This window comes from Trematomus bernacchii, unplaced genomic scaffold, assembly GCF_902827165.1.
Source record: "Trematomus bernacchii unplaced genomic scaffold, fTreBer1.1, whole genome shotgun sequence".
NCBI lineage: Eukaryota > Metazoa > Chordata > Actinopteri > Perciformes > Nototheniidae > Trematomus > Trematomus bernacchii.
In genome coordinates, this window is record NW_022987550.1 from 1189678 (window position 1) to 1213642 (window position 23965).

Consider the following 23965-nt stretch of genomic DNA (forward strand, 5'->3'; position numbering starts at 1 on the left):
GTGGCAGACTACAGCGCCACTTACAGGCCTGGCATATGTACTACAGCGTCTCCAGCGCTTTCGAGCGGCAATGGCCGGCCGTGGCCCAACCCCACATTCCCCTGATAGGTGGAGAGTTGGTCCAATAGCCGTAGCGCCACTTTCCTGACATCAGGACAGTGTTCAAATCTGGATCAGTTTTTATCAGATCCGTTGCAGCCCCTTTTTTAGAGATTTGGGAATGGAGGAAAATAGAGAGGGTTGTGTTTTCTGACACTTGTTGAGTTGCCTGGAACACCGGGGACACATATTCATGTGTAAAAGACGTACAAAAGTGCATTTTGCATGATAGGTCCCCTTTAAGGGATACTTCAAATTTGATTTAACTAGAGCAACATCGCTTATTTCCAAGGACAGAAAGAAGCGTATTTATTCTTCTGTACTACCGCTCTCCCTGTGTTGCTGCAACGTCCAAATGTAAAAAAAAAAAGGTTAATCTCATCCTAAAATCCTCCTCCATTATAACAAACCCAAGGATCTTGTCCGAGTAGGACGTTCTACGTTCTTTTTGTGTATCTGACATCAGTGCATAGGCGGAGTTTGACATTTGCGCTTGGGGTGGCAAACCTTTTTTACTGACGTCAGTACACAGTCCCAACTATTACGTGGGGTGCTACGGATACAGTAGCAATAAAGCCAGCGCTCACCGCACTGAGTATGACTTTTCCATGCCCGTCCTACACACACACTCATATGGAAGGGGCGGTCTCTCCCCCCAACAACAGTGCATTACATAACTGTAAAACGTATCATAACTGTGCACATCTTATACTTAATTGATAACTACTATATTCCTTGGTTACTTGAACACGCTACAATATTATTAACGAGTGTCCTACCTTTATTGATATACGAAGATATTTGTATTGGAACAGTTTTCGACGTAGTAATGCTGTAACATATTTCAGCCACTAGGGGGGGAAATGCCCCCCCTGCCCCCCTGCAAAATCCGCCTATGCATTAGTGATCCATAAAGGAGCGCTCCCTTCCTCAGCGCTGGGTCGGAACAAAGGGTAGATCTTGGGCCTCACCCCAAACACTAGTATTTTCTTCAGAAATGATGCACTTACAAAGAAGCACCCTGTAAACGAGTAGATCTGAGCCCTCGTGTCCACGTTGTAGAAAGAGACGAACCGTTCTTCAAAATCCACAAACACCCCGACCTTCTGGAGCTTTTCAATCGAAGGCAAGTGGACCGGAGGATTGGAGTTAGCCTGGCATCGTCCCCAATACAACCCCAACGTCCAGCATCCGTTTTCTGGAGTAAGCGACAAGTTGACACCTTTCCTGTTGATGGACTCTCTCACCACTCCCACTTCCCATCCAGTCAGTCCTTCAAGGGATACTTCGTAGTAGATTTTCCCGGAGGAAAACCCCTCATTCCCAAGGACGAAATGGAGCGAGTCGAACCTTTTAGGGTTGTCACTGATGTTCCTCTTGAAGACTCCATCCCAAACTTGTGTCGCGTCCTCAGAGACAATAAGGGAAGGGTGAGCTGTGATGGGATCCAAAGTCACTTTTACTGCATGTTGCTCCTGGATCTTATCAAGTTCATCGTCAAACGGGGTTCCTGTTTGCTGTTCTTCAAAGGCCTCCTCTTCCTTAATCTTGTCCATGTGTTCGTTGAGCATCTCCTCAATTTCAGCCACCGCTCTCCAGACTTTCTCTACTTGCAGGAGACTTTTGCGTTCTGTAAAGCAATGCCTTGTGTTTGTTGCAGAGGGGATGGATGGTAGGTTCTGCAGGAGTTGAAATTCGTCCTCTGTCTTTAAAACCTCTTCCATCTTCACACTCGTCTGACGGAGTTCTGCGATCTCCAGCCATAGTTGTCTCTTTAGTGCTTTATCCTTTTGCTCTTCAGCTTCCTGCTTCTCCTCCAAATCCTCCATCAGCTTATTTTTTTTACTGAGAATCGCGGCAACCAAACCATCGAAGGCCTGGTTCGCTTCCACCTTAGTTTCCTCCAGCTTCTGCCTACTTTGCGTCATCAAGTTTTCCACCCTTATAACCGTGTTGCATTTATCTGATATAGCATCGGCCATAGATGTTTTTGCGCGCTGCAGAAAAGTTTTCCTCGCCTTAAACTCTTCCTCCAAAGAGACAACGTCATGCCCCACATGGTCTTCCTTCAGGCACACGGAACAAACGCAGCACTGGTCTCTCTTACAGAAAGAATCCATCACTTTGTTGTGTTTCCTGCACACCCTTTCCTCGAGGGAATCCACGGGGTTGATCAGCTGGTGCCACTTTAACTTCTGCACGGTGCAATGGGGCTTCAGGTGAGCGTCGCAGTAAGAGGCAGAACAAACCAGGCAGGATTTCACAGCCTTACGCTTCCTATTCCCCTCGCAGAGGTCACAGGGAACGTCTCCAGGCCCGGCCGGGGATCCTCCATCCTCACCTGCTTTTGGAAAATTAAAAATTATTATTTTTCGCATACATTTTTTATTTAGCACTTTCTGTCTGTCTGTACCTGCCAGCATACAGATGGAGCATCTTATTTCAGACTCCAGCATACAGCTTCCTGCCTACTACCAGCCAGTTACCTGCCTAAGACCTGCCAAAGACCAGTATCTGGGAATGTTAAGCCCTCCCACTATTTTCCAAGAGGGCGTTGCCAGATTTTCAATTTCAGGATTTAACCAGGAGATGGCGCTATATATTAAATAACTATGGCCAAACTAAGACTTAGTTTTTCACAAGAGAAAATGCAGATATTATATAAAAAACTAAAGTTCAAATCTTGTTTTTAATGCCCCAAGAGCAATAAAAACACTTGTTAAAAAAATCCTGAGTGAGGCTTTCATAAATTGCATTTAGCTGATGCTTTTATCCAAAGCGACTTACTATTTAATGAATGATAAATGATTATTCATAACAAATATGAGTGATGTGTGATTATTATTCATGCTATATACTGATATAGGGCTAAGTAAGCAATCAATCCTGCAAATGAACCCTTAGTTGTTCAATATATTTATTCAGACAATGTGAGTAGAAATACAGAAATTCTGCTCTCACCTAAGGCCAACGTTGCAATATTACAACATTTCCCTAAAAACTTACCAAAACGTAAACATTTTTAAAACTCTTTCATTTCTGCTCCAGAGGCCAGGGGTTAAATTGGGATTTTATATGTGGGGGGGCTCTGTTAGAAGGTGCGACGGGGGAGGGGGGAGAGAGTTAGACACTCGTGAATTGTCAACGGGGGGGGGGGCCTCTCTGCACGGAGGAGCCGCGGAGGAAGAGACACACGTTCACTAAGCCGAATCACAGTGATCTGCTATTTTAAAGTAAATTCAACACATATCGACCCTAAATATAGCATATATTAAGAACGAGAAAGTGTTAACATCGTTTTTTGTAAACATATGACAAATGTGCGAGGGTGATGACATCAGAGCATCGTCCTATGGGCTTAGCCCCTGACAGGTACAACAGGTATTCACTCAGAGGGGGGTAGGTAACCATTTACATGTCAAAAATCAACATGCAGTAGGTGGGTGGGGGATGGTGAACGGTATGGTCAATGTAATTAATTCATGTAATAAAAACATCTCAGGTCAGTAACACTGAAAGCTAAATGTGCGTATGTAGCGCTGTAACTTCCTCCACAAAAGCAGCCTTCTGTTTATTCAACGTGGTGGGGGCCGAAGGTACCGGGCAGAGTTTTTCGCCGATCAACGTGTGTGAAAGTTTAAATCTTCCTTATTGAGCTTTAAAACAAATGAATAACGACTATATATAATAATAAAATAAACACCGGCATTAAATAAAAGTCATGAAAGAGATAAGGAGGAGAAAAGGTTTAAGGAAGTAAGCAAGGAATACAGAATGTCGAAATTCTCTGTTTCACGCGATGTCGAACATTAAAAAGTCCTTATAAAATGATAGAATTTAAAAGAGTCTTGAAAAAGCATGGTGATGGCAATAAATGCATTAATGAATCCCCAAAATCTACAGAATACATTTAATTTAAGGGGAGCAGTTACTGAGAAGTATATAATGAGAACTGCTACCAATGGTGGCCTATTTAGTTTATTAAGAAATACATATTTTTAGCTATTCATTCGCAGAAATGTAAAGTGATCTATCTAAGTTCTATTCATATTCTTGACGGGAAGAGTTAGTATACAATAGGCTTTAAAAGCCTTCTCCAAATCAAACCAAGATATCTTGGGTCAGTCTTTTCTTCCAAAAAGTTTGTGACAAGATGTGAAGGTATTCACTCAGAGGGAGGTAGGTACTAAATGCCACCCATTCAACGTGGTGGGGGCCGAGTTTTTCGCCGGTCAACGTGTGTGAAAGTTTAAATCTTCCTTATTGAGCTTTAAAACAAATGAATAACGACTATATATAATAATAAAATAAACACCGGCTGTTGTTATGCCTGCTGTAACGTTAAATTACTCCGTTCTCCGCTTAAGTAATTATGCCGTTACAAGCTTCATAGTTGTATTTATCATCTAAATTTGCCGAAACAAGTTTAATATTCTGAAAGCCAAGACTTTGTTTATTTGAAATCAGACGAAAACAAACTGTAACGGACCCTGCCGTGTTATCTTGATATTTCCGGCACAGACCCTTTCATACCGGCAATGCGCGATAGAAAGAACAGGAACTGCGACAGCATAAATATGCGAACACAAACCTACAGACTGCTGGAGAAGAGATATCACAGGGGGGGGTTGGGACACACACATTCCGATGGCCAATTAGTTTTAAACAAAGAGTAGGCTATACTCAACATAGTGGGGTTGGGGCTGGTGAACGGTATGGTCAATGTTTGTAAACACTGTGACATTTTGACTTTATTTGATCATTTCAGTTAAAAACTAACGTTCATATTTCATATTACTGTTTTGCCTGGCTGGACCATGGATGTATAATAAGAACTGGATACAGCGTGGGAGGCGAGGCCTCATTCATTCCTATGAGAGTTGCTCATTCGCGCATGATGATAAAATGGCCCAACTTTTGAGAGAGCGAAACGTCACAGATTACCCGGCATGCCTGAGAAGTACCCGTATGTGCGCTCATAGCGCATGCGCAACTTTAACCATGCCCCCCAAAATGCTCGTTCACATCAAGCACGTCAATTTGCGTACACGTAACAGCACCGCACGTTCATGACAGCATGGTAATGGTTTGTTATTATGATAGATTTGATATTAACGAGGCGGCAGTTAGCAGCTAGCGGTTAGCTAGTAATTATGCTAATTTACACATCAATCGTTATGTACTTTTATATTACGCTGTAACAGGATCTAGTGATATCCAAGCAACAGAGCTTCATTTAGCATGAAAGAATTATTGCACTGTATATATATATATATGTATATATATATATATATATATATATATATATATATATATATACAGTGCAATAAGCTTCTTAGTGCAATAAGAAGCTACAGGGACGTTAATCTACGTCGGTAATATTAACTTTATTTAATACAACATTTACGGTACAAGATTTAATAATACAGCCCATGTAGTATAATATTTTACAAATGATGAATTACAGCAAACATGTGCAATATATCCATTATTACAGCTCCGTGGGCTGGCAGTAAGGCGATATGGGGCCGTTCTTATTGTGCATCCATGGGTAAAGATAAACGCATGTAGTGCTGAACACGTAACATGAACGTGCCGGGCGGCGCGGTCCCGTGGGTTGGATGCGCGTTCATAATGCAGAGGGAAATAACTCACAGAATAACGTTATTAGCACATTTTTACAACTTGAGGAACGAATGTTTTTAATAAGGGCTATACAAGTGTTCATACTGGGTAGTTTATTTAGTTTAAAAAAAATTATCCAACGATTTACAGACCACTCTTTCCCCATGTAAGTCAATGGGAAAAAGTGTTTCCGGGCCTGGCAACCAAAAGGAAGTGTAGTACCGCCGTTTGGCCAGCACGAATATTTTCATCTGAGTCCGGCGCACTTCCTGGGGGCTTGGGCTGGACCTGTAATTTACAGGAAAGGAGTGCACGCTACTAAAGAGACACGCTACCATGGAAACCAAACAATGGTGTTGCTGTATTGAAGTCCGAGTGGAAACAGTCATATTTGGAGCGTTATGTTAGAATGAAACAGCGAGGTTGTGACTCACAAAAAAAAAGTGTTACTTCACTAACTGTAAGCTTGTCACTCAGAGTAACCTACAGTTAACTTAACTGTTGGAAAAGAAAGATCAGGGGGGGGAGAGAGCTGTGGGTGATGGGCCATTAGGTGTGTAAACACACAGCTGAGAGCTGCCGTTTCATTCTGACTGTTTAAAAAACGGTAACAACGGACTATTTTTCTTAGCGGATGCATGTCAATTTAAATCAATACATACAACTATTTTTTAAATCAATAAAAATATTTTCTAAATCCATAAAAGCATTTTAATTAATATTGGGAGTTATGTCGTTACTTTGTTGAGAATGTGGCCATGTAATAAGCGGGATAATTTGCAGCGACTTGGTCATTATGGGGAAAAATAACACCCAGGGATCAAGATCCCTCCGCGACGCGGGTCTTGATATGCCTGACAAGGCTCCATTAAAATATAAATATTTTTAGTGAATTACTGAGTTTAGGCACGTTAATAACATTTTAATGAAGTTGAATACAGTATATTCATATTTGTCAGTGATTTCATGTAAATTCGGCGAACATAAACATAAATGATCGTGGTGAAGATGATGATTAAATTAGGATTAAAAATCGAGAGCCGGCTGAATTTCCTCTCGTTCATTTTTTTCGACTAAACAACATTATTTTGTTAAATAACAACATGGTGATGTTTTGTAAATGATTACATGTCTTATTTAGCACAGACTATGATCCTATCCGTGACATATGGATCTTAACAAAGATCCACTATACATTAGTACCAGACATACTGTACATCCAGCTTACTGTGTCGAAGTTGATTTCACATGACTCCAGTGTGGAACCCCACTGCACCCCCTGGTGGATCAATGATCCATTGCAGCTGGCTTCACAATAATTACATTTATTTATCACGGGGGCGGTATCAAGTCAGACCGGGGGCCGGCTCTTCATCACGGGCCGATCACGGGCCGATCACGGACCAATCACGGACCAATCACGACCCTCGCGTTTCAAACTGTCCAAAATAAGACGCTCCATCTGTATCTTCCTTGATTAAATGATTGTCATTATAAGTCATCCTGTCTGCCTGCCAGGGGCGGATCTACCGGGGTGGCATGGGGTGGCAACTGCCACCCTAAAAAATAGCCTTGCCACCCCAGCTGCCACCCCAGTTGGCTTCTTTGTTTTGAAAGAAAAGTTGTGGCTCATCGGACATTTATGAGAGAAAATCTCTAATGTCCGAGTGCAAGTGAATGCAGCACAAGACGCGAGTCTTGTAACCCCTCCCCCGGCCCTGGCGCGAGCTTGGAAATATGATTGGCGGCGATTTCATTTGAACGGGGGGACACTCACTATCACACAGCTATTGAAAATGTATATTTTAATTCACCTAACTTGCATGTCTTTGCACTTTCGGTGGGCACTGGAGCAGCTGAAGGAACATACCAACACAGACTCCAAACAGAAAGGACCACAGCTAAGATGTTAACCCTATATCTGACACCCATTGCCATACTGTAAAGAAATTATGTCTAAGGAAGTTAAAACGGCTTAATTTTACATCCTAATCAGGATGATTGATGTGAACCTGACAAAATGTTTGACAGTATTCGAAGGTATTTATCTTTTTCCCTGTCAGATTGAGTGCACCACCTGTAAAATATGGTATCACGTTGGATGCATGGGACTGCCCTCCACAGAGGACGAGTATTTTTGCCCTGCATGCAAGTCGTGATGCCACAACACTTCCTGCGCCAGCTCGGAGTACAACCTGCCTCAGGAGCTGCTGATCCAGTTCTACTCTTTCTACTTTCAACTCTGTCTACCCATAAATATAATGTATTATTATTATTATTATTACTCTGCAATAATCCAGTCTGTTCTCTGTACATCCATCACTGTGTGGTTTGGATCCCAACAGGACAGAAAAAGGCTATATTCCTTTTATGTGTATACATACTTGCCAAATAAAGCTGATACTGAATCATTACTATCATTGTTGTTGTCTTTCCTTCTGTCACACTAATGAGTAAGTCTATCTACTATACAGAAGCAAAGCTTGCATTGCATATTAGAACATGAATTTGGCCATTGTTATTATTGTTGCAATATGTAAAATTGTCCCTTAGCACACCATAGGGGACGTGATGCCTATGCTGTTAACTATTTTATTTTGGTGAGTCTGTCACAAGACAGAAAAGACAGCCAGTATTGCTAGAATATAAACCTTTTTTTAATTGCATTCTGTTTCTAGCACAACAGCTTTGGTCCAGGTTTACATCCTATCAGCAGACATAGCAACAGGAAATGGGGGGCCTATTTAGAAAGTTAGCGTTTAAAAATGTCTATATTGTGAGGCTAAATATTATATTGTATAGCATAATGTTGCATGGCAAATGTAACGAAACACATGGCCTGATTTGCATATTGGAACTTTATGTGTGCACTAGAACACATTTATATGTAAAATTAACACTTATCACAACATAATGTGGGCTCGCAGGCTGATAAACTAGGATATCTGATCTCGGTGGCAAATGAGGCTTGATACAGACCTCAGTCAGTATACTATTTCTAAGCAAATGCCTACTATAATATGTATATTATATATTATAAGTATAATAATAATAATAATAATACATTGTAGTGCCGAGAGAAGGGAGACGGAGGCGGTGCATCGGAGGTGCAAATCTCTCTTTATTGGGGAGCAGAAACTGACATGCTGTCGGGTCGAAGCCGCAGAAGAGAAGAGAAAGTGAAAGGGGGAACACACAGTAGGTACACAGCAGGTACCGTCAACACATGTGTCCGTGCGGAAACAATACCCCCAACCTGTAGTTCCATGCGTGAATTATGGACCCTAGTTAAATAGTGGTCACTACAACATTACATTTATAAAGCGCTTTTCCTGGTGCTCAAAGCGCTTACAAGCAAGTAAAACAAAATAACAACAAAAGTAGAAAGTGCTAAGCTAGGTGGAATAAGGGCAAGGGGTTAGTTGATTAGGAGTTGAAGGCAAGAGTGAAAAGGTGAGTTTTGAGGGATTGTTTGAATGATGTGAAAGTGTTGGCGGATCTGACGTGGCTGGGGAGGGGGTTCCAGAGTGGGGGGGGGCTGCAGCGAAGGCCCTGTCACCCCAGGTCCGGAGCTTTGTCCTGATAGGCTGTAGTAGGTTAGCTTCAGCAGACCTGAGGCGACGGGTGGGGATGTGTCGTTGGATGAGGTCACAGAGGTAGGGGGGGGCAAGGTTGTTGAGGGCTTTGAAAGTGAAAAGTAATATTTTAAAGTCAATGCGGTGTTTGATGGGGAGCCAGTGGAGGTCATGGAGGATAGGGGTGATGTGGTCGGAGCGTCGGGTGGAGGTGAGCAAGCGGGCAGCTGAGTTTTGGACATATTGAAGTATTTTTAGTATAAATGCAGGTGATCCAAAAAGTATGCTGTTGCAGTAATCCAGTCGGGATGTTATAAAGGCATGGATCAGAGTTTCAGCAGCGGTCAATGAGAGGGAGGGTCTGATGCGGGCGATGTTCTTTAAATGGAAGAAAGCGTTTTTTGTGACCTGGTTGACGTGAGGGTGGGGTCGAGGATGATGCCAAGGTTACGGATGTGAGTGGAGGGGTTGACAATGGAGCCATCGATGGTAAGAGAAAAATCTTGGGTTGAGCGGGTAAGTGAGTTTGGGCCAATGATTATAAGTTCCGATTTGTCACAGTTAAGTTTTAGAAAATTGTTTTGCATCCAAATTTTTATGTCAGTGAGGCAGGTGCTGAGCTGGGAGTGTGTGGTTGGAGAAATTGATTTTGTTGAGAGGTAGAGCTGTGTGTCATCAGCATAACAGTGGAACTGGAGTTGGTGTTGACGGAGGATTTGTCCAATTGGGAGGATGTAGATGATGAACAGAAGGGGACCAAGTACAGAACCCTGAGGGACGCCATGATTGACGGGGGCTGTGGGGGATTTTCAGTTGTTAATGGAGATTAATTGATGTCTGTCAGAGAGATAGGATTTAAACCAGGAGATTGCAGTACCGGTTATGCCAATGGAAGACTGATTGTGTCAAATGCGGCTGTTAGGTCAAGGAGAATGAGAATTGAGAGGGAACCAGAGTCAGCAGAGAGGAGAATGTCGTTGGTCACCTTGAGTAGGGCAGATTCTGTGCTGTGGCGAGTACGGAAACCAGATTGAAAAGGTTCATGAAGGTTATTGCAGTCCAGATGGGATTTTAGTTAGGATGCAACAGTTTGTGTACATACATTCGCTCACATTATAAATGATGGTCAGGTTGCATTTTTCTGGAACTTTTTAAAAAGGTTAATGTAACAAATAGAAGTGTGGTGGTCTAATACGTTGTGTTGATCCGTGGTGCACTCATAACGCGCAGGGCTCGAGTGATCTTTGCTGTTGGGACTCGGGTTTGAGTCCAGCATGAACTTTTTTGTTATTTTCATGTCGATGGACACTGAATATTATGTTTGAATAGAGGATTCCTAATGTTGTTTGCCGAGACCAACATTAATAATTCATCAGCATTTTAAAGTCTAAGTATCCCTGCACATGCACATGCTGCTATCTTTGCAAAACGAGTTAACAGTCACATCTTATCTGGATGAGTGCTGCAGAATACCGTTTTTATAAGGGATAAATGTGTGTGTAGTCTTTCATATTAAACATGATCGCTGGTAGATAGCCACAGAAGTGTTAACACAGTTTAACCTGGGCGGGTCCCAGTTCCCTGGGCGGATCGCAGTTTACCTGAGAGGATCACAGTTCACCACAGCTGAAGACTTCTCCATGCTGCGTTCAAACTCTGAGTAAACAACGTATGCTTCACTGGGAGGCTGTCTGAAGGTGTACACAATAGCTGGTTGAAATGAATTATTTATATACGGAAGGAATGAGGTATTTGCGGTCTACAATGACAGAGAAGAGACTGTCAAGTTTGGCTGTACTGAGCATTGAATCAAAACGCACCATAGCTTTAAATCTTAATAAGTTTGTGAGGCGTTTTGCTGAACAAAATGGTAATCGCCGCATTCAGCTGTAATAGGCAACTTGATGCTCTGCTCACGGATGAGCATAAAAAACTGTTAAGATGATGACCTTTTTTTTCTTTGTGGGGGTCTGCCCCCAAAAAACTGTTTTAAGTTCTGAGAAAGTCAAATAAGACGGTGTGTAAAACTACACTGCCCAGCCAAAAAAAAGTAACCACTTTGATTTAACTAGGCCAGTACGTAGGTAAGGACTTTCCACTGGATAATAACTGCAGCGATGTATATGTTTTAGTTGAATACACGTTTTTTAACCCTAACTGATGCAGTTAGTCACTTCTTTAATGTTTGTTCTTTCTGATGTAAAGTCAAGGTTGTAACTGTTTGCAGTAAAGTCGTGGGGCGCTGAAGTGTTCCTTTGAATCTTTTGAATTTTGATATATGATATAATTACTTGTCTTTCAAATTTGAAGGAGGGTGAGCAAGCATCTTGAGGAACATTCATCATTAACTCCTCCAAAAAATATAGTTAATTCAATAATAAATGAATATGTGAATCATAACAGTGATTGACAGCTGATAGGAATAATATGATTGTTAATAGTATCATATTCATTCAGACAAACATCGATGAGACGGTTAATTAATGTACTTATTGCAGCAGTCTTCATAGATTTGGTTCCCCTGCTGGTCTAAGAGTGAAACAAACTCATTCAGTTATTGTTCAGTTAAAATTCATTAAATGATGTCTGCCACCTTATATATCTCTATTTAAGGCTTTACTGATTTGCCACAATAATGTCACCTAATGTTATTGAATTAAAATATTAATATTGTGGCTTTCCAAGTTAACATTGATTGATATGACTGCGATTAAATCAGCATATACTTGTGCCAGGGGATGCCACCCCTCAAAATCTCCTGCCACCCTCTTGCTACCCCATGAATATTTGTCTAGATCCGCCCCTGCTGCCTGCTGAATCTGGAAATTAAGACATTTCAGAATGTGATGTTTTTAAAAAGAATATCAAGGACCTTTTTGGAAGACCTTTTTTCATTATTTCTTTCACTTTTGTTTTTTTAACTGCGGTCCTTTAAACACTGGACATGTTTTCCAAATAAAGTAAAATTATTCAGATCCAAAACATTACTTTTTCAATAATGATCACTACATTTTCTTAAAAATAAAATTATATATATATATATATATATTGCTTACATTACCAAAACATTTCTTTAAAATAGGTTCAGTATGAAAACATAAAATTATTTTAAAACAGGAAAACATACGTTCATCAAAATACTATAATTTTTAAATCCAAGGCAATGAATACATTTAATTTTGTTTTTTATTCTAGACAAAAAAAATCCAAAACAAAATGAATTTCTTTATAAAATACAAATTCAGAACATTTTAGGAATTTGAGTCACCTGCTTGTTTGGTCTTCTTGAAAATCTCCAACATGTCTCTGAACGCGGTGTTGACTCTCAGTTTGGGGGCTGTCCAGAAGGTTTCTTGGCACAGCGGACACTGGATGATGTCCCTGGAGCTCCAGTAGCTGCTGATGCAGGCCCGGCAGTAGTTGTGTCCACAGGGAGTGGTAACAGGCTCCGTGAAAACATCCAAACAGATGGAGCACAGAAACTCCTCTGAAATGTTTGCAGAGGCCATTTCTGAAGGGGAAAGACAGAGGAGAGGGTTTTCTGGTTAGGTGCTTCCTAACGTTCCAATGACCGCACTGCAACGTCGTTTGACATTTTTTAATTAAAGGTCACCTATTATGCAAAATGCACTTTTTGATGTCTTTTATACATAAATATGTGTCCCGGTGTGTCAGGAGACTCACAAAGTGTCAGAAAACAAAACCCTCTCTCTTTTCCTCCGTACCCACATCTCTAAAAACGGGGGAAGAACGGAGCTGATCCAGATTTGCGTCCGATATGACGTAATATCGGAAATGTGGCTTTACGCCCACGGGCCAATCAGAAACGTTGCTATCAGAATCAATGCGCGACATGTTTTGGAAGCAACCTGATCTCACCAGAATGCGTGACTCCACCACGACTCCTTAACACTGCATTGCGTGGTGGAGTCACGAACTTTGCTACATTTACGTGTCTGCACCACGCAAACAACCCCAATGTAAAGTGAATGAGGCTCCTTTGTCGTGGTGCACACACGCATTTCTACAACGTCCCGCAGTGAGCTTTTATTCTATAAAACGTTTTTAAAATCTACTTTATAGCTTGTAGTAACTCACGAGAGGCTTCTTTTATTTTATTTGTATTCATAATAATTTTTATTTTTTCGTCAGAATGTATTATGGTGCATTATTCACCAATGTTTGTTCTCAAAAAACAATGCATTGTGTGTAATACAACTGTGATTTTTATTAAATTAGTTCGTTTTTAAGGAAGGCCAGAGCTTCAGCTGTGTCAAATAGATTGTTCCCTTTAGTTAACGTTATTTAAAAGATAATTATATTCCGATTTGATCATGTCCCCTTTATTGTATTACGGACCCAAAGAGCTGAGCGTCCATTCACATTGGATAACGGAGGATTTTACACCCGGAAGTAACTATTCTCCTTACTGTCGATTGATTTTACAGTGATATCTGCACTACTCATCAACTCAAAAACACCAGATTATCCTTGTTAATTACACAACATTGATTGGTTTAAATTGTGTACAATGCTTTTGTATTTTCCCCTTTCGATTCGGAGAAACAAATATTTTTTCTGAGTTTTTGGATGGCAGAAGACACGACACTACCCAGAATCCTCAGCTATGGGACTACACCATGTGCTTAGAACGTGTCCTACCCCCCCTTAGGAACAGTGCAACACAATAAAACAGATACACAGAACAAATAGTGCAAGTAGTGCAAGTAAATACAAAAAGTAAAATAGTAAAATAGTAAAAAGTGAAATAGTGCAATAAGAGTCCATATACAAGTGATTGGAATATGATATATTAGATAAATAATTTCTAAGTAGCAGCCAGATGAATGTTATGGATGTTGTTTCTAAGTTCAGGTGTTTAATAGTCTTATGGCCTGTGGGATGAAGCTGTCCCTGAGTCTGGTGGTTTTAGTCCGGATGCTGCGGTACCGCCTGCCAGACGGCAGCAGACAGAACAGTTTGTGGCTGGGGTGATGGGGGACTTTTATAATCCTGAAGGCTTTCTTTAAGGTTAACCTGGTATTTTTACTCCACTACATTTATTTTAGTTACTTTACAGATTTGGATTAATGATGTGAAATATAAACAACCCTTAAATCAGACTTTAGTTACACCTGAGTAAAATTCAGTGAAGGTGATTGTCAAGTGCCAACAATCAGGCGAGATATTTGGTAGTGGGTGCTTGAGAAGACTAAATATTTATCTGCAGATCCCTATAAAGCATATTCATTACTCGTTATTCTCTACTAATAGTTAATTAAAAACTGTATATAATGGCTATTTTGCACATCCCTTTCAAGATTTCAAGATTTTCTAAGGTTCATTGACATATCATATACACAACTACGGTGTAGTTATGCAATGAATGAAAAACTTGGGTCACAGGTTCATCAACAGTGCATTACAAGACATCTATCGATATCTGTGTACCTCCACCATTAAACATATTCTGCACATTTCTTATACTATCTACATACATCTTATAAGAGTATAATTAATATGTATAATATCAGTTAAAATAAGTGCTTCAACATAGTTAACATTGCAGGAAAGTTGATTGTCAAGTTCCAAAACAAACCATGCAATATATTCGACGTTAAGTACTTTGTCAGGCTTAATATCTGTAGATACCCCCAAAGCTTTTTTCTTATTTAAAAGAAGACCTTAACCTAAAGTATTCTTTAATGTTTAAATAAAGCCTTATTAGTTTGTCTGTTTTGCACATCCTCCTATCAGGCACTAAACTGTTTTATTGTAGAGATCACTTACAGTATCTTCTTGATATTTTCTATTCTATATTATTTATATCATTGACCTTCCACTTTCCCACTATATTAAGAGTATGTACTCTTAATATTTAAATGTTTTCATCAAATATAACACATTCAAAAGTGCTTTACAAAAATGAAAGACATTAAGAAAAAGGCATTTTAAAACAGTCATTAAAAAGCAACACAATCTACCTGCATTGCAATTACTCTAAACGTGTAATAACGTGCTTTAACCAGTAGGAGGTGCGGGTTAAAAAGCTGTCAAGTTTACAGTGTTAACAAAATAAAATATACTGCTGTTTCTGGTTTAGTTTACGACGGATATATTCTGTTATTGTTTTTATATTTGTAACACAAAAGCGATGTAAAAAACCCACAGCAACACAGAAAAGATGGTCTTAACATGACCCAGCGGTCTAGTAGTTAATAAAAAACAATAATATCAAAAAAAATTATTACTACTAACTTTATTGTGAAATTAAAACAGAACGGTAAAAGAATAGTTTCCGGTCTATTCTGAGGCCCGATCTCTGTAGATAAATAAAGAACTACGACAGATGTGTAATGTTTAATGCAGCCAAACCATTCATTACAATGCATTCATGTGATGACTTTCAAAGAGTAAAGCAAGCACTGCTGAATAAAGTATGATTTTATCTTTTACGAAACGTTTTTTTTTCATATGGAATGCAGTTGGAGGTCAACCAATCACAGAGCTTGAGGCAAAGCGGAACAATAGCTGAGGATTCTGGGTAGTGTAGTGTCTTCGGCCATCCTAAACTCTGAACAAATATTTGTTTCTCCGAATCGAAGGAGAAAATTACAAAAGCATTGCACACAATTTAAACCAATCAATGTTGTGTAATTAACAAGGATAATCTGGTGTTTTTGAGTTGATGAGTAGAGCAGATATCACTGTAAAATCAATCGACAGTAAGGAGAATACTTACTTCCGGGTGTAAAATCCTCCGTTATCCAATGGGAATGGACGCTCACATTGCTCTTTGGGTCCGTAATACAATAAAGGGGACATGATCAAATAGGAATATAATTATCTTTTGAATAACGTTAACTAAAGGGAACAATCTATTTGACACAGCTGAAGCTCTGGCCTTCCTTAAAAACTAACTAATTTAATAACAAATAAAATAAAAGAAGCCACCCGTGAGTTACAACAAGCTATAAAGTAGATTTTAAAAACGTTTTATAGAATAAAAGCTCACTGCTGGACGTTGTAGAAATGCGTGTGTGCACCACGACAAAGGAGCCTCATTCACTTTACATTGGGGTTGTTTGCGTGGTGCAGACACGTAAATGTAGCAAAGTTCGTGACTCCACCACGCACTGCGGTGTTAAGGAGTCGTGGTGGAGTCACGCATTCTGGTGAGACCAGAGGCCTGTACTACGAAGCCGGATTTTCCTAACCTGGATATGTTTGAGTTAGCCGGTTGGCCCAATCCAAAACATACGCGCTCTCGCTAAACTGTACTACGACGCTGGTTATCAAGTGGATCGCTCAAGCCAGCCGTGTCCTATCTAGTTAGGTGTGCGTTCACATGAAGGGGTGGTATTTGGAGCATTCGACCAATCACAAACATGGACAAGCGTACTGACAGCGCAGCGTCATACTTCCTGAATGAAAAGTGAACTTTAATATTAGTCAAATATGAAGAAGTTAAACTTTAAACATCCATGACTTAAACACTTTACCCAGGATAAAAGCCACATAGCTGCACCTGCAAGGTGAATACAGCTGGTAAAAGAAAAAGCGTTTGAATGCGTACATTAACAGGTTTATGAAATCACTGCCCCGTCCAAGACACGAGTGGATCTGACTTTAATTACATTTGACTCGAGTGTTTCGTCAACTTAATGTGTTGCTTAAAATAATACTTCTGCATACAGTATGTGACACTGTGAGTGTTGTACGGCCAGATACGGCTCAAGAAGCTGACTCAAATAAGGAAATATATGATACATTATGATGTGATATGATATGAATGATAATGGGACACATCGACGTCTGCACTCACAGTGCCGCAGACTGTACTTAATGTTACTCTGATCCGGTTACTTATGTTGTGGCAGATATTTAAGTAAGCTTTCTTAACGCTAATGTTATAATAGTCAGATTGCTCTGAAGATGGGAGGGGATATTCTATTAATTTTCACGTTCACACAGTCAGTTGATTTTTGCCGGCCGTCTTTCCTGCAACGGCAGTTTTTCTGTATTTCCTCTATCCTGTAATATGACTTGATAGCTTTAAACTCCGCACACGGAGCTCTGATTGGTCAGCAGGCGGTGCTTTCACTGAGTTGATCTCTTAGCCTGCAACCTAACCTGCTCCGGACCAGGCTAGCCGCTCAGCATAAGTTACCATGGAGATCTAGCCCGCTAAAAAGAGAACCAGCGTCGTAGGACCGGAAAGCCAGAGTTTTCCCTGAAGTCAGCCGGCTAAGCGAAAATCCGGCTTCGTAGTACAGGCCTCAGGTTGTTTGGAAGTAATATGGTCTTTGTTTACATTAGCATCGCTAACACTCAGAGCTAACCTGTACTGAGAGAGTATGTGTAAAGAAGCAGGAAATAAAAAGGAACTCACCTTGTGGTAAACCTGAGAGAGAAAAATGATCTGTTTGGTATTTTGAGCAAAACACTTCAGAGACATGTTTTGTATTGATATGGCCCTATAATATATTGTTCAAATATAGCATAATAGGTGAGCAATAGCAATTCTGACTTCTTTTTTTTAACAAAAAAACAAACATTTTTGTGGCCCTAATCCTCTTCCGTAAGTCTTGCAACATTCTCTCGAACTATTTTTATTGTTTTTGTATGTCTTATATATTTATGTTGCATTGTTGGAGGAGCTGGACCTACGTTTTGTATTGAGATATCTACACTGCTGTGCACGACATATAAAACCTGTCTTTAAGGTCTCACTAAAAAATCTATTAGAAAGCTGCAGCTGATTCAGAACGCTGCTGCTCAAATCCTCACTGACACTAAGAAAGTGGATCAGTCCTGTTCTGAAGTCTTTACACTGGCTTCCTGTCTGTCAAAGAATAGATTTCAAAATAGTAATGCTGGTTTATAAAGCACTGAATGGTTTAGGCCCAAAATACATTTCTGATCTCCTGCTATTTAGCAGGAGATGAACCATCCAGAACTCTCAGGTCTTCAGGGACTGGTCAGCTTTCGGATAGGGTAATAACTTCATAATTAACTACGTCTGAAAGCAGAAGTCTAGGGTAAATAATTGCAAGTCTCTTCAGTGCGCATGTCACAAAATGATTTAAAAAGAAAAGCCAAATTCTGGAAAAAAAGTCACAATCAGGATCTATGTATATACTCGCATTTTAGACTCTGTTACTAACTGTATATCTGTAGACTTGGTATGTCTTAAATGTCCGGTTAGGATGTATTAGAACGAAATCTAAAATGAAAATTGTAAATAAGCCATCTGTATGTAAAAAACCACCTGTATGTAAATTGTAAATAAGCCATCTGTATGTCAAATATGTCTTATATGTCTTAAATGATATGATGAATTGGAAATGGGGGACCCTGATGTAAACAAGACGAAAGTCTTTCTCTGGTCTGCATCCCCTTAACAATTGTATGTTTTGAGCTGTACTGTACTGTACCCAATATACAAGCTGTTAATAAACTTTTCAATCAATCAATCAATCAAAAAAAGAAGTGACATTTTGAAAAAAAGTAACATTTTGAAAAAAAAGGCAAATTCTAAGAAAAAAAGGCATATTTGAGATGCATTGTGGGACATGTAGTTTATGGGCAACGTGCTTCTGTAAATCGGCATGTAACCCTATAATAAACATATTATATTCTTTGCAAGCTCTTGCGGGGCCACAGAAAATGAAGTAGCGGGCCGGATTTGGCCCCCGGGCCTTGAGTTTGAAACCCCTGCTATAGTCGGTTCGGTAAAGTCATACTTGTGAAAGGAGTGGACTGAATTGTTTCATAAATGCTGAACAATGAAAGACATTCATGAGAAGAAGTTTAACCAGTTACACCGGTCACATGCTGACACACATAGATCTACCTCGCTGCATTCCACATTAGTACAAAGTAAAACATATACAGAAATGTATTGATTGTGTATTATTGGCTGACCATAACAAGGCGGGGTCCAAGGTTGGGGGTTACGTCTGATCTAAAAAAAAAAAATGTCTTAGCTTTAAGAACATCGGCAAATTCAGATGAATAATACAGTGGATGATTGTAAAGTTACGGTGCAAAACGGCGAACGGAGCTATGTATTATTTTATTAATATTTATTTTATATATTCAGAAAGAAATGGTTAAAATCAAGACAATTCATTTTCTAAAAACACGAAAGAAATCCTAGAGAGTAATTGCTTTTTTGAATACATCCAATCCTAAGCATTCAATAATTTAAATGAAATGTGTGTAAAGTGAACTAAAATAATTATAATCATTTTAATATCATAATAATAAGAAGAACATGAAAATACATAATAATAAATCATGTTTATTTTTTTTTACAAAAGTGTAAGTAAAAACACCTAGGTGTAGGAGTACTCTGTTACAAGTAAAAGTATTGCATTACGCCCCATTTCAAAATATGACTATATACAGGGGTGCACATAACTGGTACGCAGGTACGCATGCGCGGCAACAATCTGAAATGCGTAACGTCACTTGTGTCACAACGCGCCTTTGCGTACCTGATAGGTCATCAAAACAAAACACATATTTCGCCTACACATGTTTCTTGTCAATACTCAGTGGAGTAAATTATTAGACATGTCCAAAAAAAACAAAGACATTAAGCAGCCACTTTGCCGTTTCGCTCCCTGCTAAAATCTTCAGACTTTCTATGGTTGCATTCGAATAGTCCATTTAGCTTAGGAACCTTCCTAACGGAGTGAAATGACCCGGAAGTCCCTCAGTGGCAGCCATGATAAGTGCCGTTCGAATTCTCTAAATTAAAAGGAAAGGAGGTTTCAAACTTCCTTTATAACCTCCTTTAGCCTAGGAACCACTGGACCTCCCTAACCGAAAGGAGAGGAGAAAATGCTGCCCCACAATGCCTTGCGGCCGCAGCATTTGCCGTCACACAACAGTCGGCCGTTCACGGAAACAACCGATTATGAACGAGAAATGATATCATGAAAGTTACGGTGCTTATTAAGCATTTTAAGACGTATGTGGTAAGTTGCCAAAGTGCTTTGTTTTGAACGTTCATCCGTATTATAATCAAAAAGAGAAATATGAACGTTAGTTTTTACTGAAATGATCAAATAAAGTCAACATTTCAGTCTTTACTGAGCTGTGTGGGGTTTGTTCAACTTTTAAAAGATGTTTGAATGGTGATATACACAGTGATAGATGTTAAGGACTAACGTTTATAATAAATACATTTGTATTGATTTTAAGATCTTTTCATACAATCATATGTATTGGGATCATTTGTATTAATGTGGACCGGAGGGAGAGGGTGACGAGCATAAGTTTCACTTTCCTTTTTTATTTCAATTCCAACTTTGGTCATGAAGAATATGTTTCTCTGTTGTCCCCGTTCATAAAGCATAAAACAACAGCACCAGAGCACGGTGCAGAGTCTCTAGATGAGTTTACAGTAGTCCCTCGTTCTTATTAAACATCCATGTTGTAGTCCGCTGTATAGAAAACTGTAGTTTCCATAGTTTCCCCACAGCAGCAGGCGCACATTTATGACCTCTGCTGGCGCATCATAAACACGTCGGATAGTGAAAGTGCAGTCGGATTCTCTAAAGTGCCGCAGTCTCTTCTCCTAAATCCTTTTGAATTCTCCTATCCACTATCCCTTAACCCCATGACGTTTCACTCCGAGGTCAAGGAATAGACGATAGGGTTAGAACTTAGGAGCTGTTTTTTTGGAGTATTCGAACGCAACCTATGACTGATTGAACTGGGTGCTGGCCGTGCCGCGCAGGACATAACCGACGGACCTGTGAAGCTTCACAGGAGGCAGAGGCTTAGATCACTGGACGACAGAGTTGGTCGCCGTGTGCACAGACGGAGCTGCTGTTAACGTCGGTGTGTACAACAGAATTGTACCAAAACTACGTCAACTGGCTGCGGTGGGAGACTCCCCTGTGCACATTCTGTGCCCCGCGCACACACTGGAGAACTGCGCAAAATCAGCTGATCACAACGTTCACGCTCTGTGGTCAAGCTGCTGCAGTTTTATTTACAACAAAGTGGAGTAAAACACACAGCTGCAAACTTACTCAGGCTGTTAATGGAAGAGTTTGAAATCAGACAGAGGTGGAAGAAGTGTTACTCAAGTAAAATTAGAAAAGTATTATCATCAAAATCTAGTTAAAGTAGCGACAGTAAAAGTAGTCATTTTGCAGATTGGTCCATTTCATAATAATGTATATGATATGTTTTATAATTATTGATCATTAAAGTGTTTAAAAATTAGTTTGAATGACTTTGTATACTGCAGGGTAGCTTGTGGATTTACTCCAGGTGGAACTAAAGTCTGATTTAACACTTGATTATATTTTCACATCATTCATCCACATCTGTAAAGTAACTAAAGGTATTAAATAAATGTAGTGGAAGAAAAGTACATGATTTACCTCTGAACTGTAGTGGAGTAGAAGTACAAAGTAGCATAAAATAGAAATACTCAAGTAAACTACAAGTATCTTAAATTGTACCTAAGTACAGTACTTGAATAAGTGTACTTTGTTACTTCCCACCTCTGAAATCAGATATGACTTCAAGTCATGTGATAATTTCTTAGTATTTGATCCTTCAACTTGGCCTCAGGAAATGCAAGGACTTCACAGTTTTGGCAACAAGTTTTGGAGAAAGCAAATCGGAGGCTTACAAAGAGACAGGGAGGTGCATCTTCATCATCTTCATCATCTAGCATGCAAGAAGTGTAAATAGAGGACAGTGAAGGAGACACTGAGGAGGACAGTGAGGAAGACTGCACTTATTAACACCACGCTTCATGTGGGGTGAGTACCAAACGCTGTCTCCTGGTACTCATCTGAGTAACTCACTCAAAAAGTTATGTGCACACCTGACTATATATATTATTGTAGTATAAATATTTGAGAACATACTGCCTGTGTCACGATACTTTGGGGTTATATGTACTCTTGTATCAGTAGCCCACTAATTTACCTCGTTTTTTTGCTATCTCATCTACTTCTTGGCTACATAACAGCTGAAACCTAACAGTTAAAATCCTGTATGTAGCCTATCTACTTTAAAGAGTCCTCTCCTGCTGATGTTCAGGTGTATATCAGTATGTAGTGTCTCTACTTTAAAGAGTCCTCTCCTGCTGATGTTCAGGTGTATATCAGTATGTAGTGTCTCTACTTTAAAGAGTCCTCTCCTGCTGATGTTCAGGTGTATATCAGTATGTAGTGTCTCTACTTTAAAGAGTCCTCTCCTGCTGATGTTCAGGTGTATATCAGTATGTAGTGTCTCTACTTTAAAGAGTCCTCTCCTGCTGACGTTCAGGTGTATATCAGTATGTAGTGTCTCTACTTTAAAGAGTCCTCTCCTGCTGACGTTCAGGTGTATATCAGTATGTAGTGTCTACATAACAGCTGAAACCTAACAGTTAAAATCCAATAAAAGTTACATAAAGCGTTAGAGGAAGTAAAGAAATCAAAGCTTACCTGTTTTTTGTGTGCAGTGCAAGCTAGAAACACAACTGAACTATCTGAGTGCAGATCTTGTGAATGCAGGACACACCTGTTCTACCTGTGTGAAGAGGTGTGTGGCGTAGTGGGTTGTCCGTAGGTGTTCAAACCCCACTGCAGTCAGCATGTCGTTGCGTGTAAGTCGCTTTGGATAAAAGCGTCTAACAAGAAACATGTAATGTAATGTAATGTGTGTGTCTATTCATGTACTTCCTCCTTTGTGAGGACCAACCTCCGCTTCAGGTCTTGTTAGGACTTTCAATAAAAAAAAACGTCATTATATTTAAATTCATTTAAAATATATTTTGTAATGAAAACAAAATGTAAAATCCAAATGCCCTGAATACAAAAAAAAATACAATTATTTATATTCAAGACAATAAATTAAAAAAGTTATAACACTTAAAACTAATATTTTTGAAAACGAATTTCACATTTTTAGGAATGTATTTCATTTTTGCATTAATCTTATTATTTTTAATTCACTACTTTTTAAATACAGTCATTACAGTTGAATCCAAGAACAAATATTTACATCAAAATTGAATATTTATTATGAATAAATCAAATTATTAAATAATATTATTTTTTAATTGTATTAAATTAAATATATATGTATATAAATATATTTCATTAAAAACGTCATATTTTTACCCGGAGGACGTGTTTTACACTCACGACAATACATTTAGAATTTGTACTTTATTGTTTAATGTTATGCCCGGCTGAACGTAATGTGAAAATAACAAAGGCACCTGATTGGCTGGAGGAAGTTGGAGTTTAAATTATACTCTATTGTGTTATATTGCTGTAAATTATGTAAATAATTATGCTACCTTATGTCATACAAATTTCATAATTCCTCACCTGTATCCCCAAAACATGTTCAAAAACCTTAGATATTGTGTGTCAACTCCAAGCAATTCAGCAATTTTTTATTATTTTAATTAACTTTATTCATATGAGACCTTTAATACACATTTATAAAGTGCAATCCAATAAAAAGGAACACATTTTTATGAAGAAATCTCTTTTTTTGGTGCTTTTTGGTAATGTTTTTCATGTTATTCTTACCTCCTTGATTGAGTGGAAACTAAATATAACCCACCTTGTATGAAAACATTAAATTGGCTGTATAGTAATATTTATCTCCTGTTTTGTGAACAGTAACTTGTG

General features: G+C 39.3%; 1 protein-coding gene across 3 annotated transcripts; it reads right to left on the reverse strand.

The window, feature by feature from the left end:
* Window positions 1-272: 272 nt before the first annotated feature.
* LOC117477019 (probable E3 ubiquitin-protein ligase TRIML1) lies at window positions 273-22869 on the reverse strand. 3 transcript variants are annotated; one of them, XM_034123720.1, is made up of 3 exons: window positions 22766-22869; window positions 12568-12810; window positions 273-2443 (listed from the first exon to the last, which is right to left on the reverse strand). In XM_034123720.1, the coding sequence occupies exons 2-3, from the start codon at window positions 12806-12808 to the stop codon at window positions 993-995; spliced, it is 1692 nt and encodes a 563-aa protein (XP_033979611.1). In that variant the 5' UTR covers window positions 12809-12810; window positions 22766-22869; the 3' UTR covers window positions 273-992. The 3 variants fall into 3 exon arrangements, with proteins under 3 accessions (XP_033979611.1, XP_033979613.1, XP_033979612.1); XM_034123722.1 differs by having other exon boundaries at window positions 273-2440; window positions 22766-22868; XM_034123721.1 differs by lacking the exon at window positions 22766-22869 and adding an exon at window positions 19227-19262.
* Window positions 22870-23965: the final 1096 nt, after the last annotated feature.

Coding starts and splice junctions, on each gene's coding strand:
- LOC117477019 (XM_034123720.1), bottom strand. CDS start 12,808: ATGGCCTCTGCAAACATTTCAGAGGAGTTTCTGTGCTCCATCTGTTTG. Junction 2,444..12,567: donor CAAGAAGACCAAACAAGCAG/GTGACTCAAATT, acceptor ATTTTCCAAAAG/CAGGTGAGGATGGAGGATCC.